At 36.5% G+C, this 13,081-nt stretch overlaps 2 protein-coding genes across 2 annotated transcripts; one reads left to right on the top strand and one right to left on the bottom strand.

Annotated features, from left to right (window-relative positions):
* Positions 1 to 1,674: 1,674 nt before the first annotated feature.
* Positions 1,675 to 4,361, top strand: LOC112712134 (pentatricopeptide repeat-containing protein At5g04780, mitochondrial-like). Its single transcript, XM_025764935.3, has 2 exons — positions 1,675 to 3,660; positions 3,744 to 4,361. The coding sequence occupies exon 1, from the start codon at positions 1,738 to 1,740 to the stop codon at positions 3,613 to 3,615; it is 1,878 nt and encodes a 625-aa protein (XP_025620720.1). The 5' UTR covers positions 1,675 to 1,737; the 3' UTR covers positions 3,616 to 3,660; positions 3,744 to 4,361.
* Positions 4,362 to 5,616: 1,255 nt separating this feature from the next.
* Positions 5,617 to 12,849, bottom strand: LOC112712133 (uncharacterized). The gene is made up of 9 exons (XM_072203558.1): positions 12,441 to 12,849; positions 9,231 to 12,094; positions 7,763 to 8,876; positions 7,236 to 7,582; positions 6,946 to 7,143; positions 6,695 to 6,855; positions 6,275 to 6,363; positions 6,068 to 6,164; positions 5,617 to 5,971 (listed from the first exon to the last, which is right to left on the bottom strand). The coding sequence occupies exons 1-8, from the start codon at positions 12,604 to 12,606 to the stop codon at positions 6,133 to 6,135; spliced, it is 4,971 nt and encodes a 1,656-aa protein (XP_072059659.1). The 5' UTR covers positions 12,607 to 12,849; the 3' UTR covers positions 5,617 to 5,971; positions 6,068 to 6,132.
* Between the last annotated feature and the right edge of the window lie 232 nt (positions 12,850 to 13,081).

Here is a 13,081-nt window from a genome sequence, read left to right as displayed (position 1 = left end):
GTACACTTGAAAGTTTCCTATCTATCTTTGTTTCTTTGTTTTCTTCAGGTTTCGGTTTAGTTAAGATATGGTTGATCAAATTGATAAGACTTTCTTAATTGAATTCAAACCAACTTGCGTATCGAGTATTGACTATATGAGAATTCTACGAAAGATTATTTATAGAGAATGGGTTGGTTGGTTTTTTTGTCTGCTCAACTTTACAGATTGATGTGAGGTCCACACAAACACACCACACATCTTCTTTGGATTTTTGCGTATATATAATTATATATTGCTTATAGTTGTATCTTTCCTTTGTTTCTATTTGTCAGGTTGGCATGAAATTAAATTATGTAACGATGGTGCCATATATGTAAATTGGTATTTGCACAAAATATCTTATTCATTGGTTAAACTTAATTTTCAATTGAAGAATGTCAATAAAGGTTCACTTAGGTACACCCGTATATAATTTTCTTTTATGATGATTTTAGGTTCGGTTCTGCTACGTTACCAACAGCATATCTGCCAACTTCTGCCAACTCTTATTTATAATTGTGTTTCATGGAAGTGTGTTCATGGATGTGTCTAATAAAAATGTCTTTTTTATAACTGTGTTTAATAGAAGTGTTTTTATAGATATATTTTCTGGATGTGTCTCTTTATATATGTATTTAAAATATATTAATTATTAGACACATCTACGAACACACTTCCATGAAACACAAATATAAATAAGAGTTAGTAGAAGTTGGCAGATAATATGTTAGTACCCTGTACTTTTCCTTTTAGGTTTGATTTCTTTTGCTTTGTTTTATTGAATGGAGTAAGCAGAGTGTGTCAATGTTTATGAAGAGTGATATAAACTATAAAGTGCAATATTAGATCAATCAATACAAACATTTTGAAAGATACAGAAGAACTTTGTTTAACCGCCATTTTCATAATATGCAATGATTGGCTCCTAATCAGAGCTGCATAATTAAATTATTGAGACTTGTAGAAAGGGAGGGATAGTGAGCGGGAAAGAAAATCATACTTTTTAATAAAAGATATAACTGATAAAAAGATACTCTTTAAGAATGTTATAAAAGAGAAAATCTAATTGAAAAATATTAAAAAATAATTACGTATATTTTTTTTAGTTTAATTTTGATATAAATCCCGCTAGGGAAACAATAGACTATTTGTACAATGTGTTATAAAATGAACATCTTTCATACTATCTAGAATAACCATCCAAGTATTAGGGATAATAAACATCTTCCAAACTCTTGACCTTTCGAATCTAGCGCTCTAATATAATGTCATGATACCACTTATTCCAAAAACTTCAACTAATGGAAAAAGGTAACACTAATAGTTATATATCTAATATTTCATAAACCTCCATTGTACACATTGTACAAATATTCCATTGGCTCTCTATACTTTCCCTTTTAATAAATTCTTTAAAAATACTTTTCAATCTAAATTCACTTTTTTTTTTATAAGAAAAAGCTCAGTTTTTGTTGGGATTTCAGATTTGGGATGTGAATTGTGAAGTCAGGTTTCTTGGTAAATTTCTTCATTAAAAGTAGAAAGGTCCATTTTTTTGGTCTCAGAAAGGCCCAATTATATGACCGAAAAGAAGGCCCAATGGGGTGAAAGTTAAGTATTTAAGCCCAAAGCATAGAAGAAGAAAAAAATCTTGACAAAAAAAAAGAGAAGAAATAAACAATCGTTATTTCTCGTTGTATTCTCTTTGATGATGACATGAAAACCGTGAGAAGGTGCCAGAGATTCTGTGGCAATGCTGCCATCCATTTTAGGAAATTAACAGTTCTTGCCGAGTCCAAACCAGATTTCTTAGAATCGAAACAAGTTCTTCATGCGGCTGCGGATAAGGATGCTACTCGTGTTTCAAATCTGCACTATCTTGTGCAGTTATATGCTAAAATAAGATCATCCATGGCTGGAAGGGCATGCCATGCTTATGCTATTCGTATTGGATTGGAATTCGACGTTTTAACTTCAAATATGATCATTAACATGTACTCCAAATGTGGTTTAGTTGATGATGCTCGCCAAGTGTTCGATGAAATGCCGGTGAGAAGCTTGGTTTCGTGGAACACAATTATTGGAGCACTTACCCAGAATGCAGAGAATCAAGAACCTCTCTTGCTTTTTATTCAAATGCAAAGAGACGGAACCCCTTTCAATGAGTTTACCATTTCCAGTGTTGTATGCGCATGTGCCTTGAATTGTGCCACTCTCGAATGCATGCAACTGCATGCTTTTTCAATTAAGGCTGCCATAGATTCAAATTGTTTTGTTGGAACTGCTTTAGTTGATGTCTATGCCAAGTGCTCTTCAATTGAAGACGCAAGCCGAGTGTTTGAGAGTATGCCTGAAACTAATGCTGTTACGTGGAGTTCAATGTTAGCAGGATATGTTAAAAATGGTTTATTTGAGGAAGCCTTGCTGCTTTTTCGTAATGCTCAGCTTATCGGTTTTGATAAGGACCCATTTATGGTTTCTTCTGCTATCTGTGCTTGTGCAGGTATGGCAACCTTGATTGAAGGAAAACAAGTGCATGCTATCTCATGGAAATCTGGATTTGGTTCAAACGTATATGTTGCCTCCTCCCTTATAGACATGTATGCTAAATGCGGCTGCATAAGGGAAGCTTCCCTTGTGTTTCAAGGAGTGGAGCTGAGAAGTAAGGTTTTATGGAATGCCATGATTTCAGGGTTTGCTAAACATGCTTGTGCACTAGAGGCCCGGATCATATTCGAAAAAATGCAGCAGAGAGGGTTACTTCCTGATGAAGTTTCTTACGTATCTGTATTAAATGCATGTAGCCATATGGGTTTGTATAAAGAAGGAGAGAAGTACTTTGAACTCATGGTCAGAGAGCACAATCTTTCGCCCAATGCCCTTCACTATTCGTGTATGATTGATATTCTTGGTCGTGCAGGATTGGTTCACAACGCATATGACTTGATTCAGAGAATGCCATTTGAAGCAACTGCTTCTATGTGGGGTTCACTCTTAGCCTCATGTAGAAATTATGGCGATATTGAGTTTGCTGAGATTGCAGCCAAGCATCTATTTGAAATGGAACCTAGCAATGCCGGAAACCATGTCTTGCTAGCAAACATCTATGCAACAAATAAAAAGTGGGAGGAAGTTGCCAGAGCAAGGAAGCTTCTGAGAGAGAGTGATCTTCGAAAGGAGAGGGGTTCGAGCTGGATTGAAATAAAGAACAAGGTTCATTCATTCACCGTTGGTGAAAGAAACCATCCACAAATGAATATGATTTATGATTATTTGGATAATTTGGTAGAGGAGTTAAAGAAGCTAAATTACAAGGTTGATACCAACCATGATCTGCATGATGTAGATGAGAACAGGAAACAGACGCTTTTGAAGCATCACAGTGAGAAACTTGCTGTTTCCTATGGATTGATGTCTTTACCTAGCGATATAGATATACCAATAAGGATTATGAAAAACCTAAGAATTTGTGGCGATTGCCACAATTTTATGAAACTTGTGTCTAAGTGTACTAGTAGGGAGATCATTGTTCGAGATACAAACCGCTTTCACCACTTTAAAGATGGCTGCTGTTCTTGTGGGGAGTTTTGGTGAACTTCTTCACTCATGAGGAACCAGAACCAATGTGTAGAATCCAAGGTATTACACACAAAATTGGTACCTAAAGAAATCAAATTGAAGCTTCCCAACAATCATTAATACTATATTATAATTCTTCTCAGCACTTTCACCAGTACCATGTTATGGGTTCTCTAACTGCCTCAGAAGCTGAAGAGATTGTGCAAAATGAAGGAAACCTAGCTATGGGGTTCTGCTGCATTGCATCGTCTTGTTAGTGATGCTGAAGAGATGGAGAAAAAGGGAACTTGTTGCGACGAAAGAAGAAAGCAGGAGAGCGACGACTGCAAATTGCATTCTGAAAATTTAAGAATTCGGTGGGTACATTTGCAAAATCATAAATTCACGGGATAAAATGTGTAGCGTAAAATTTTGGCTAATTTTTTTTATACGAGGTTGACATAGCTATGGAGTATTGGGGAGATATACACGGTTATCGTCTGATTTGTGTGGAGTAGAATTCCGTAGATACTGAAATCGGATTTAGGGTTTTCTCTCCGTACACAAATCGGATTCAGGGTTTTCTGCCAATACACAAATCGGACCCAGAGTTTTCAGTACCTCCAATCCAACGTTCCGATTTGTCTTGCGCAATCTTCATACCCTGGTGAAACACCATGTACCTTCATAATTCTGTTATACACTAACTCTCTCTCCATATTAAAATTAAAAAATTCTAAAATTTAAAGGTCTTGAATGAAATTTTTTCAGTGTCTTTTTTTTTTCCGACTGTTTGTAAAACTCTCGACTCCAAAAGGGAGATTAGGTCAGCTCTTGGTGCTTCCAGGACTACAAATCAAGAGATCACAAGAAGTCACGCTCAAAAAAACTATAACAGAAATTAATACAAAAAAATACTCCGACACAACATCATAAACAACACAAAAACAAAAATCCTAACGAAATTAATGTCTGACATTTCTGCAATTCACTGATAGAAAGATAAAATATGGCTACATATTACGGAAGACACCAACATGACTTCATAAGAAAGACAGTACAAGACTTTCATCATATTTCTCTCCTGTTGAACTTCTTTCTTCTAATTCCTATTGTTACGTCGCTCTCTCTTTTTTTTTTGTTCCTTATCGTTATATTCAGATTTTCGATTTCATTTTCCTCACCTATATTTTGTCTAATGTAATTTACTATAGTCTCGCCATTGCTACAAGATAGATCATTTTCCTCACCTATATTTTGTCTAATGTAATTTACTGTAGTCTCGTCATTGCTACAAGATTAGATCAAATTGCGATCCTAATTATACATATTTTAGTAGTTTCACTTTCGAACACATCATCTTCACTTGTACTTAGAATTTCTGTTTTGCTCTTCTTCCCCCTTTTATATCCTTTTTTCTTGTACTACACTTCTGATTTGATCCTTTTTCTTCCACCATCACTCCTTTTTTATTATATGTTTTAATTTTTTTATCTTTTGATTTTGCTAAAAGATTTTTTTTCTCCTTCAGATAACACTTTCTCACACTTTTCATTTTCACTTGGGTTAGTCTCTTATTTTTAAAACTTGGCTGAAGTAAGTTTTTCTAATAATGTCTTCAAAATCTGGTGGAATTAAAGGATATGAGACCAATTCGTTTTTTTTTATCTCATCATGAATCTTCTTGCAATTAAAATCATTTATCATTTATTATTGTCATAATCTTAAAAGTTTCATGTTAGAAATCTAATTGAATTTTTTAAATGTCTTCTGTATTTCTGTCATCCATAAAGCACTTTATAGTTTGAATCTTTTATGTATTTCGAATTTTTTAAAATATTGTATGTCTAAGAACCTCCCCCATCCTCATTTACTTTTATCCCACGATGTCTATTACATGCTTTTCGTGCTTGTTTTGCAATTTAGACTCACTTGTATACCCATACTAAAAATTTTCATGGCGACAAATATAAAGTATAAACCCATAAATTTCTAGATATTTTATTCTTTTAATGACCATGGTATTAAATTCAATATATTTAAAATCAAATAAAATTATTAATTTCTAATTATCTCCTATAATAGCAAATTATAAATTTACTCTAAATGTAAATTTATCAATTTTTTTTTAAAAAAGTGTCGAGAATGTTATACAATTTCTACTTAAAGCACATTTTAATTATCAAATATTAGCATTTTTATGCTAAAAAATTGTTGCTACTGACAGCAACTGAGCAAAAGTTACAAATTTCACTAATATATACAGATCGATGAAACTGTACAAAAGTACTATCTTCCGTAGGCAATCTTTAATCTTTACTCAACAGATGAAAAGGTATGGAAGAAATCATTAGCTGCTACAACTTTATGCTCAATGAAGCTCTTCGAAACCCTGCCACACGCACATGAGAATCAATTTCCATATTCAGTTAGCCGATTGATTTAAATGAGATACAATGCTACTAGTAAACGTCCAGAAATAGCATACCTCAACAAAATCCATAATTATGAGTTGAAGAATCGCTACATCTGGATTGCATTTTCAATAAATTGCTAATACGACTGAAACCTCCGTGGAAGGAGTACTACAAAACAGAAATTTCCATTTTCCCTCAGTGATACTCCATAAAAATACATTTATAAAGTTGAGGGGGAAAAACTCAATAAAAATAATGGAAAAAAATTGAAGAGTTACCTTCTGCTATATTACAAAAACTTCGCTGGGGAAATATCGTTTCCGGGTCCATTTTCTGGGAAGAAGCAGCTAGAGACAAGCGATGCTTACTGCAGAATGCAATCAGATTCAGTAAATGTAAGATTTCCCAAAGCTTCGTATGAAATTCTGTCATTAATCCATAAATTTCACATAGCTACAGCAATGATTCGAGAATAGGTATATTGAGTTAAAGCAATCGATATATTCTTGGTATCAACTTCACACTATTTAAACCTTTTATATGATTTATTATTTTCCTTCTCTGTTTAAATTACGACTCTGTATGTGCCCCCCATGTAATCAAGTGCACGATGGTTTCCAAACCGAGGCATGTCATTTACAGAGGATGCAATGAAGTTTGTTGAAGAGTAAAGACCAAAAACAAGAACAATCACAAACCTTGCCCATGAAGGAATAAACTTATTATTTGGTTTGTCATCCTCATCTTCATCTTCATCATCTGATTCTTTATAAGGAGAGATATCATATGATTGCTCTTGAAATGGGTGTTCGTTGATGAAGGCATCATCTTCAGATGCTTTGATAAAATTGCTCGTCACCTATAAATATATTTGTGTCAGGGTGACTGTTTCGCAACACAAAATCCAAATGCTGATTATGGCTTATAATAAAGTGAGCCTTAATAGTACCTTTTCTTTATTATCACCATTCATAGCTTCAGAATATGCAGGACAGCATTCTTTTATTTTATCATTTGTCGAATTCCTGGTATTCAAAGGTTCACTTTCAGAAACAAGCTCCAAATTACCCTCACTGATGTCCATTTGCAATTTCTGATGATTTTCTTTCTCATCCATAAGTTTCTTGCTTTCTCGGATTTGTTCACCCTAGACCAGACACCCCATGCATCAGCATTACCAGTAATAAAAGGCAGACAAATTAAATAGTAAGAACTAAATTATTAGAAGAAGGCTCTTACTGCTGCTCGGATTTGTACTTGTTTATCTTCTTTCTTAGCGTGTATCTTCTCTTGCTCATGATGTTGCTTCTTTGCATCATTAACACGCTTCCTTTTCCTTTCTTTTTCCTTTTTCCCTTCTTCTTCTCTCTGTCTCTTCTTTGCTGCCATTTCTGCTTCCTTTTTCTTCCGTTCTTCCTCCTTCTTTTTCTTCTGCAGCTCTTGCTGCCTTTGGTTATGTTGCTCTAATTTTTCCCGCTCAATTCTTAATGCCTCCTTCTTCATCTTGCGTTCATTCTCTTTCTTTTGGGCCATACGTTTTGCAGCTTCAGCAGCCTCCAGGGCCTTGACTTTGACATCCCTTTTGCCTGCATGGTCACACAGCTTAAAATTATTGCAAAACTAAATTTTCATAAATCACGAAAGGAACAATATTCATGGGTAATCCTAAGCCTGTATGATGAATTTCAATCTGGAAGCGGGTAATGTTTTGTGACAGGAAAATAACTTCACTTTAAGTGTAGGCAATGTTTTTTTTAAAGGGTTACCTGTAGCAACTGCTGCTGATTGTTTTTGTTGAACTAATGGAATGAAGGAAGTGACGTTGGAGACAATATTGTTGTAGGAAGTCTTCCCTATAGAGAAAGTGGAACCTTGTTTCAAACTATCTTTTCCAGATAACTTCGGCCTATTGGTCTTGCTAACTGATTCTGTAGTTCTCTTGGCACCATTTGCTCCAAGAGAAACACTCTGGTTCTCCTTCCCCTTACCCGTGAATCTTTTCCTATTGCTATCTTGCTTCTTTCTTGCCTTATTATGAGTACCACTGACATTCACTTGTGAGCCCACAAAATCTATACTTCCCGCGGTTAACATATCATCTTGTAAAGCTGATGCAGAAGGTTTTGCTCCATCCATAATATCAGCAAGTGGTTCCAGTGTAATTGAGCTAGTCATTCCTTCTGAACCAATGCCCTTTTGGGATGTATCAGCAATCTCATCAACATTTTCATTTTCTTCACTAATGCAAGGAAGCTCCAGTTTCAAACTCTGGCGCTTCCCTGAACTTCCATAGGAATTAATTTTATCCCAAAAAGTTTGAACTGAAGGTGAGTATTGAACCTTACTATTTGGTAGGCAATCAGAGAAGGCCCTTGAACTCTCATCGTTTTGAGCAAGAGAAGTCCTCAAATTCATCCCCTCCAAAAGGCCATTAGGTAAAGACCGACAAAGGCCTAGTATAGTATCTAGCTTACAAGGAGTTGAAGAATAACAAAATGGAGAATGCATGAATCTGGATTTACCAAGGGATGAATAATCTACCGAGTTGCTCAGTGGATTCATTTTCTCGAATTCTATCTGATCTCCAGTAGTACATGGCTGTATATTATCGGTCGGCATAATGAACCCATCAAACTCTGGTACAGTAACATCTGCGTCAATCAAATCCGCGCATTCGATCGCTGGAGAAACAGAATAAACATTTGAGAACCTAGCATTTCCTTCCAGATAAATTCTTCCTTCCGAGGTGCCATCTTCAACACAGGTTAGACGTTGGGCACTTTCCTGTCCACCATTTAACGGAGGATGCCATGAATCATCCCTCTTATCTTCCAAAATAAGTTTCTCTGTGCTTCTGTGCCTTCCATCAAAAAGAAGTTTCTGCCCAACGGAAAACCATTGAAATAGAGTTGATTAAGAAAGATGTAATAAAACAGAAATATACATGAACGGTTATTCTATATGATCTATTATTACGTCATAAGATTTGTATCATTCTATATAACTAATGTTTTTTTTTTTAATTAGTAACCAAGGCTAATCTGCTATTCCGGTGTGCATGTATTGTATATTTTGTGAATCTGGGATTTTTAAGTAACTAATCTCTCCAGTCTCCCCACTGTATGACACGTTCATTACTCTGATTGTACATAAAAATGACATGGAATATTCAGTGGTATCAACTTAGACAATCAATATAATCTTTTCAGATTGTAAAACAGAAATAATATTTACCTCTGCTATGCTCACTTTAACTGAGGACCCTTCCATTGTTTCACAGGGCTGGGTACATTGCAACTCTTCTGATAGGCTGTTACAAACATATGGACGTCCTGTACCATCCTCCTGATCAAATGTCAAATGCTGATCTTGGAGAGCTTCAGGATTATCTTCTTCAGTACTCAGGTCTCTACCTACAGACTTTTGGTCAATAGAATTAAGTGGCTTTTCAAGAAACTTTGAAGAGGAAGGTAGAAACTCCACTCCTTCAATTTCCATCTTTCTTCTTTTATGCTGAGAGCACAAATGATTCACATCATAACTCTCTTCGGAAGATTTAAAAATCTGGAGCTCAGTTGAAATAGTATTCTTTCCATCGCTGAGCCGTTTCTGCCTCAATAAGTCAACTTTTTTGCTTAAGGAAATGTTGTTTGGGGCCTCAACAATCACTTGGTCTATAAGAGCAGGAGATGACATCCCAACTGTAAAGTTTGAAACTGTTTCATCTGTGTATTTATGCAGAATATCTCCAGTATCAACTGCAGAAAAAGAATCACCCAACTCAACATCACTTTCATCAAATTCCAGTTTACTTCTTACAGAACCAGATTTTGATGCCTTAACTTCCTTTGACAAATTTCCTGATGAATTTTGACAGGCAACTTTCAAAGGACTTGAAGAATTCATCAAGGAAGAAGTAAGGATGCAGGATTCCTGCTGAACTACAGTTAACTTTTTCTTTGGTGACACAACATTCTTTGCTTTCCTAGCTACATCTGCCTCCTCAAAGTGGCTTGCACAGTATTCCATCTGAGGCCCTTCTCTGATCAGAGTTTCCTCTGTTTCCAGCACATGCATCTTCTCCAAAGATTTACAGTTAACTTGGCAACCAGGAGAAATTTTGTCATCAAGCTCATTCACTGGTTCCAACAAATTCTGAGGTTCTTCTGGTGACATATCCTTCTGTCCTTCTTCAGTATCAGGACTAGAAATTCCTTTCATACTTGACTCTTCTACATGATCAAATTTAAGTTGCTTGGGCAACATAACAGTACCAGAAGGCACCCCCAAGACCGAAACATCCATCCCAGCCCCAGGGCTAACAACAGTGACTCTAGTGCCTAAACAAGAAGGATCTTTTCCAACTAAGCCATCCAAATCAGCATAAACTTTGACAAAAGTTGCATTTGATCTGTCCTTGATATCTCCATTGGGAATGGCACCAGATGGTACAATTTCTTGGCCATCCAAAATTTTCCCAGCCACAGCTGTTTCACAGTATAGGGACTTGACAAGTAAAGACCCACCATCTAAATTGGAAGCACCCACAGGTCTTGAAAATCCTTCAGCTGCAAAAGTAGTCACATCTGTTGTATTTCCAGAAGCAGATTCAATATTCTCTTTCTCTGCAGGATTCATGATCATTTCTGCATTGGAAACAGAATCCTTGTCACTAGAAGACAACCTTCTAGCATCTAGTTCAGGAAGCTGTTGATTCTGAGACTTCTCACCAGCAAACTCAGAGCAGTTGCCAATTTGGTTACAAAAGTTTGAGCTAAGAGGCTTTGATATATCTTCAATGTGATTCTGTGACTTTGAATCTGTGGTTAGGTTTACCATTCCACTACCACTTCTGCTCAAACTTTCTTTTGATTTTACAACACAAAAGTCAGGATCCTTTTGACTACACAAGGCACCAACAACAGACACTGCACAATCTTGTGAATGCTGTGAAACTAAAGGTTGAAATGATTGCACTGACTTATTAATAGAATTGCCCTGACAACCAGTCATCAAAAGGTCATCAGAGGGTGATGAAGTGGAATTTCTAAGTGAATCTATCCTAGCACAACTTTGGCTTTCTTTATTATTGCAAAAATTGCCATCTTCGACTATATTTGTCCTACCTCCATTGTTGTGATCAGACGATTTGCTTAAATTGGTTAACTCAACGGGAGCTAATGACTGCATCAAACCATGAACTTCGAGTCCTTTGCCTCTGTCTATGGTGCTGTCAATCTTCATGATTTCACTATTGTATCTTGACTGTCTGGAACTTCTGGATTTTGTTGTATGATAAGCACTGCTTCTAGCTTCCTTCATTTGATGCTCTTGTTCGATTATTTCCTTAGCTTCACATCTTTCATTTGTAAATAAAGGTTGGTCAACTAGCTCCAATGGCTCACCCAATTTATTAGGTGCACCATCTGCCTTCATAATCGAAGAGTTAGCAACATTGAAAGAGTTAGATTTCTGAGCTATGCTCGTAGATCTTGTTATTCGACGAGAGAAATTATGCTTGTCACTTGTTTGAGTCTGACGGTAACTTCTTACTTCTTTGGTGGAACAACCTTGGATGTTGGAATTAAAATCCTTGATCAATTCTGGCTCCTCACTACCATCTGCCTGTACTCTTGGAAATCCAGAACCTGTAACTGTCCCAGCACAGATGCTAGCATTGTTATCATCTTCTGACCTGCGTTTGGGTGGTTGAGCACTGGTACGTAGCTCGAGAGCCCTCTGCCTTGATTTAGATCTTTGTAACTTTGCCAGTGACAAAGCTGGGTCAAGGTAACTATCTGAAACTCTTGGTTCCATTTGATTCTGAGGAGATATCGCACAAGAATCCAGTTCGGCAGGACCACTTGAGGCACATCCATCATTGTTGACAGAGCAATCTAGCAAATTTGAAAGCCTGTCTCCTTTGTTATAGTCTTCCCTCGGAGCATGGACTTCATTCTGTGAACCACTCTGATACAGAGCAGCCTCTGATACAACACCGAGATTGCTATATAGACTGTAACGATGACTAGAGAAAGGAACCCCAAACGGTGGCTGAGAAAATAGAACTTCAGAGACAAGATCATCCTTGTCCAAATCTGCAAGGGGGAAAAAATCTAATAAATCAGGAACAAAATTCCTAAAAGAAAATTAGCTAAGTGAGAACTGAGAGAAGTTGTGTTTTAAAATAAAAAACGAAGTTAACCTACTAAGTGAAGTAAGTGGGAACATCTATAGTTTTAAGGAGAGGGAACTACCATTGAGGACAGCAAATTGCAGTTTGTAACAGCATATCACTTATTAGAACTAAGTGAATCCACTAAACGAGTTCAGAACTTAACAACAAAACATTTAAACAAACACAAGGTGCGCTAAAAGGGAAACAGAGTAAAATCTAGAATAGCAAGATAAATGGCAAGTGCACGAAGAAGGAGTGATAGGCACCTTTGGGAAGTGAGTAGTTGGAAAGCCAGGGAGGAGGGGGAATTCCGTGGAGGATGAGGTTGGGGTAAAGGTGGTGCTCCCACGCAAGGTACTGCTGACGAGCCTGCTCGATTATCCACCTCTTCCTCTCGAAGATCTGCGCCACTTGCTTCTCCTTCGCCGACATTCTTCAAACCTTCCTTCCTCCTTCGCAATTCACAATTCAATTTCACACACTTCACACTTCACCCTCCATTTCATTTCTTCGATCTTCGTTCATCCATCCAGAGACAAGCGAGAGAGAAGAGAGAGAGAAATTCGTTTCAGATTTGGATGGACGGCGGAGATGTGTTGGGGGTGGGTTTGGTGTTGGCGCTTCTCCGAATTCAAATTTGGCGAAAAGCGACTTTCGTTCTGCTTGTGTAGGATCGAGTTGGATTTACCCGTTTTTTATTATTTGATGGACTCGGGTCAACCGGCAACTGGAAATCATAACTTTTTTGGTCTCCATAGAGACTGCAAAGAAAGGGATTTCTAATTATTTTTAACTTAAGAAAGACTTAATTATAATTAAAAATAATGTATTAAAAAATATAAGAATTTAATTAAAAATTTGGTGAAATTATGAAAATTAATAAAATAATTTTTTTTTAAAGTTTGCC

The sequence above is a fragment of the Arachis hypogaea genome, chromosome 9 (assembly GCF_003086295.3).
Source record: "Arachis hypogaea cultivar Tifrunner chromosome 9, arahy.Tifrunner.gnm2.J5K5, whole genome shotgun sequence".
Lineage (NCBI taxonomy): Eukaryota > Viridiplantae > Streptophyta > Magnoliopsida > Fabales > Fabaceae > Arachis > Arachis hypogaea.
This window is presented reverse-complemented; position numbering and strand designations above follow the sequence as displayed.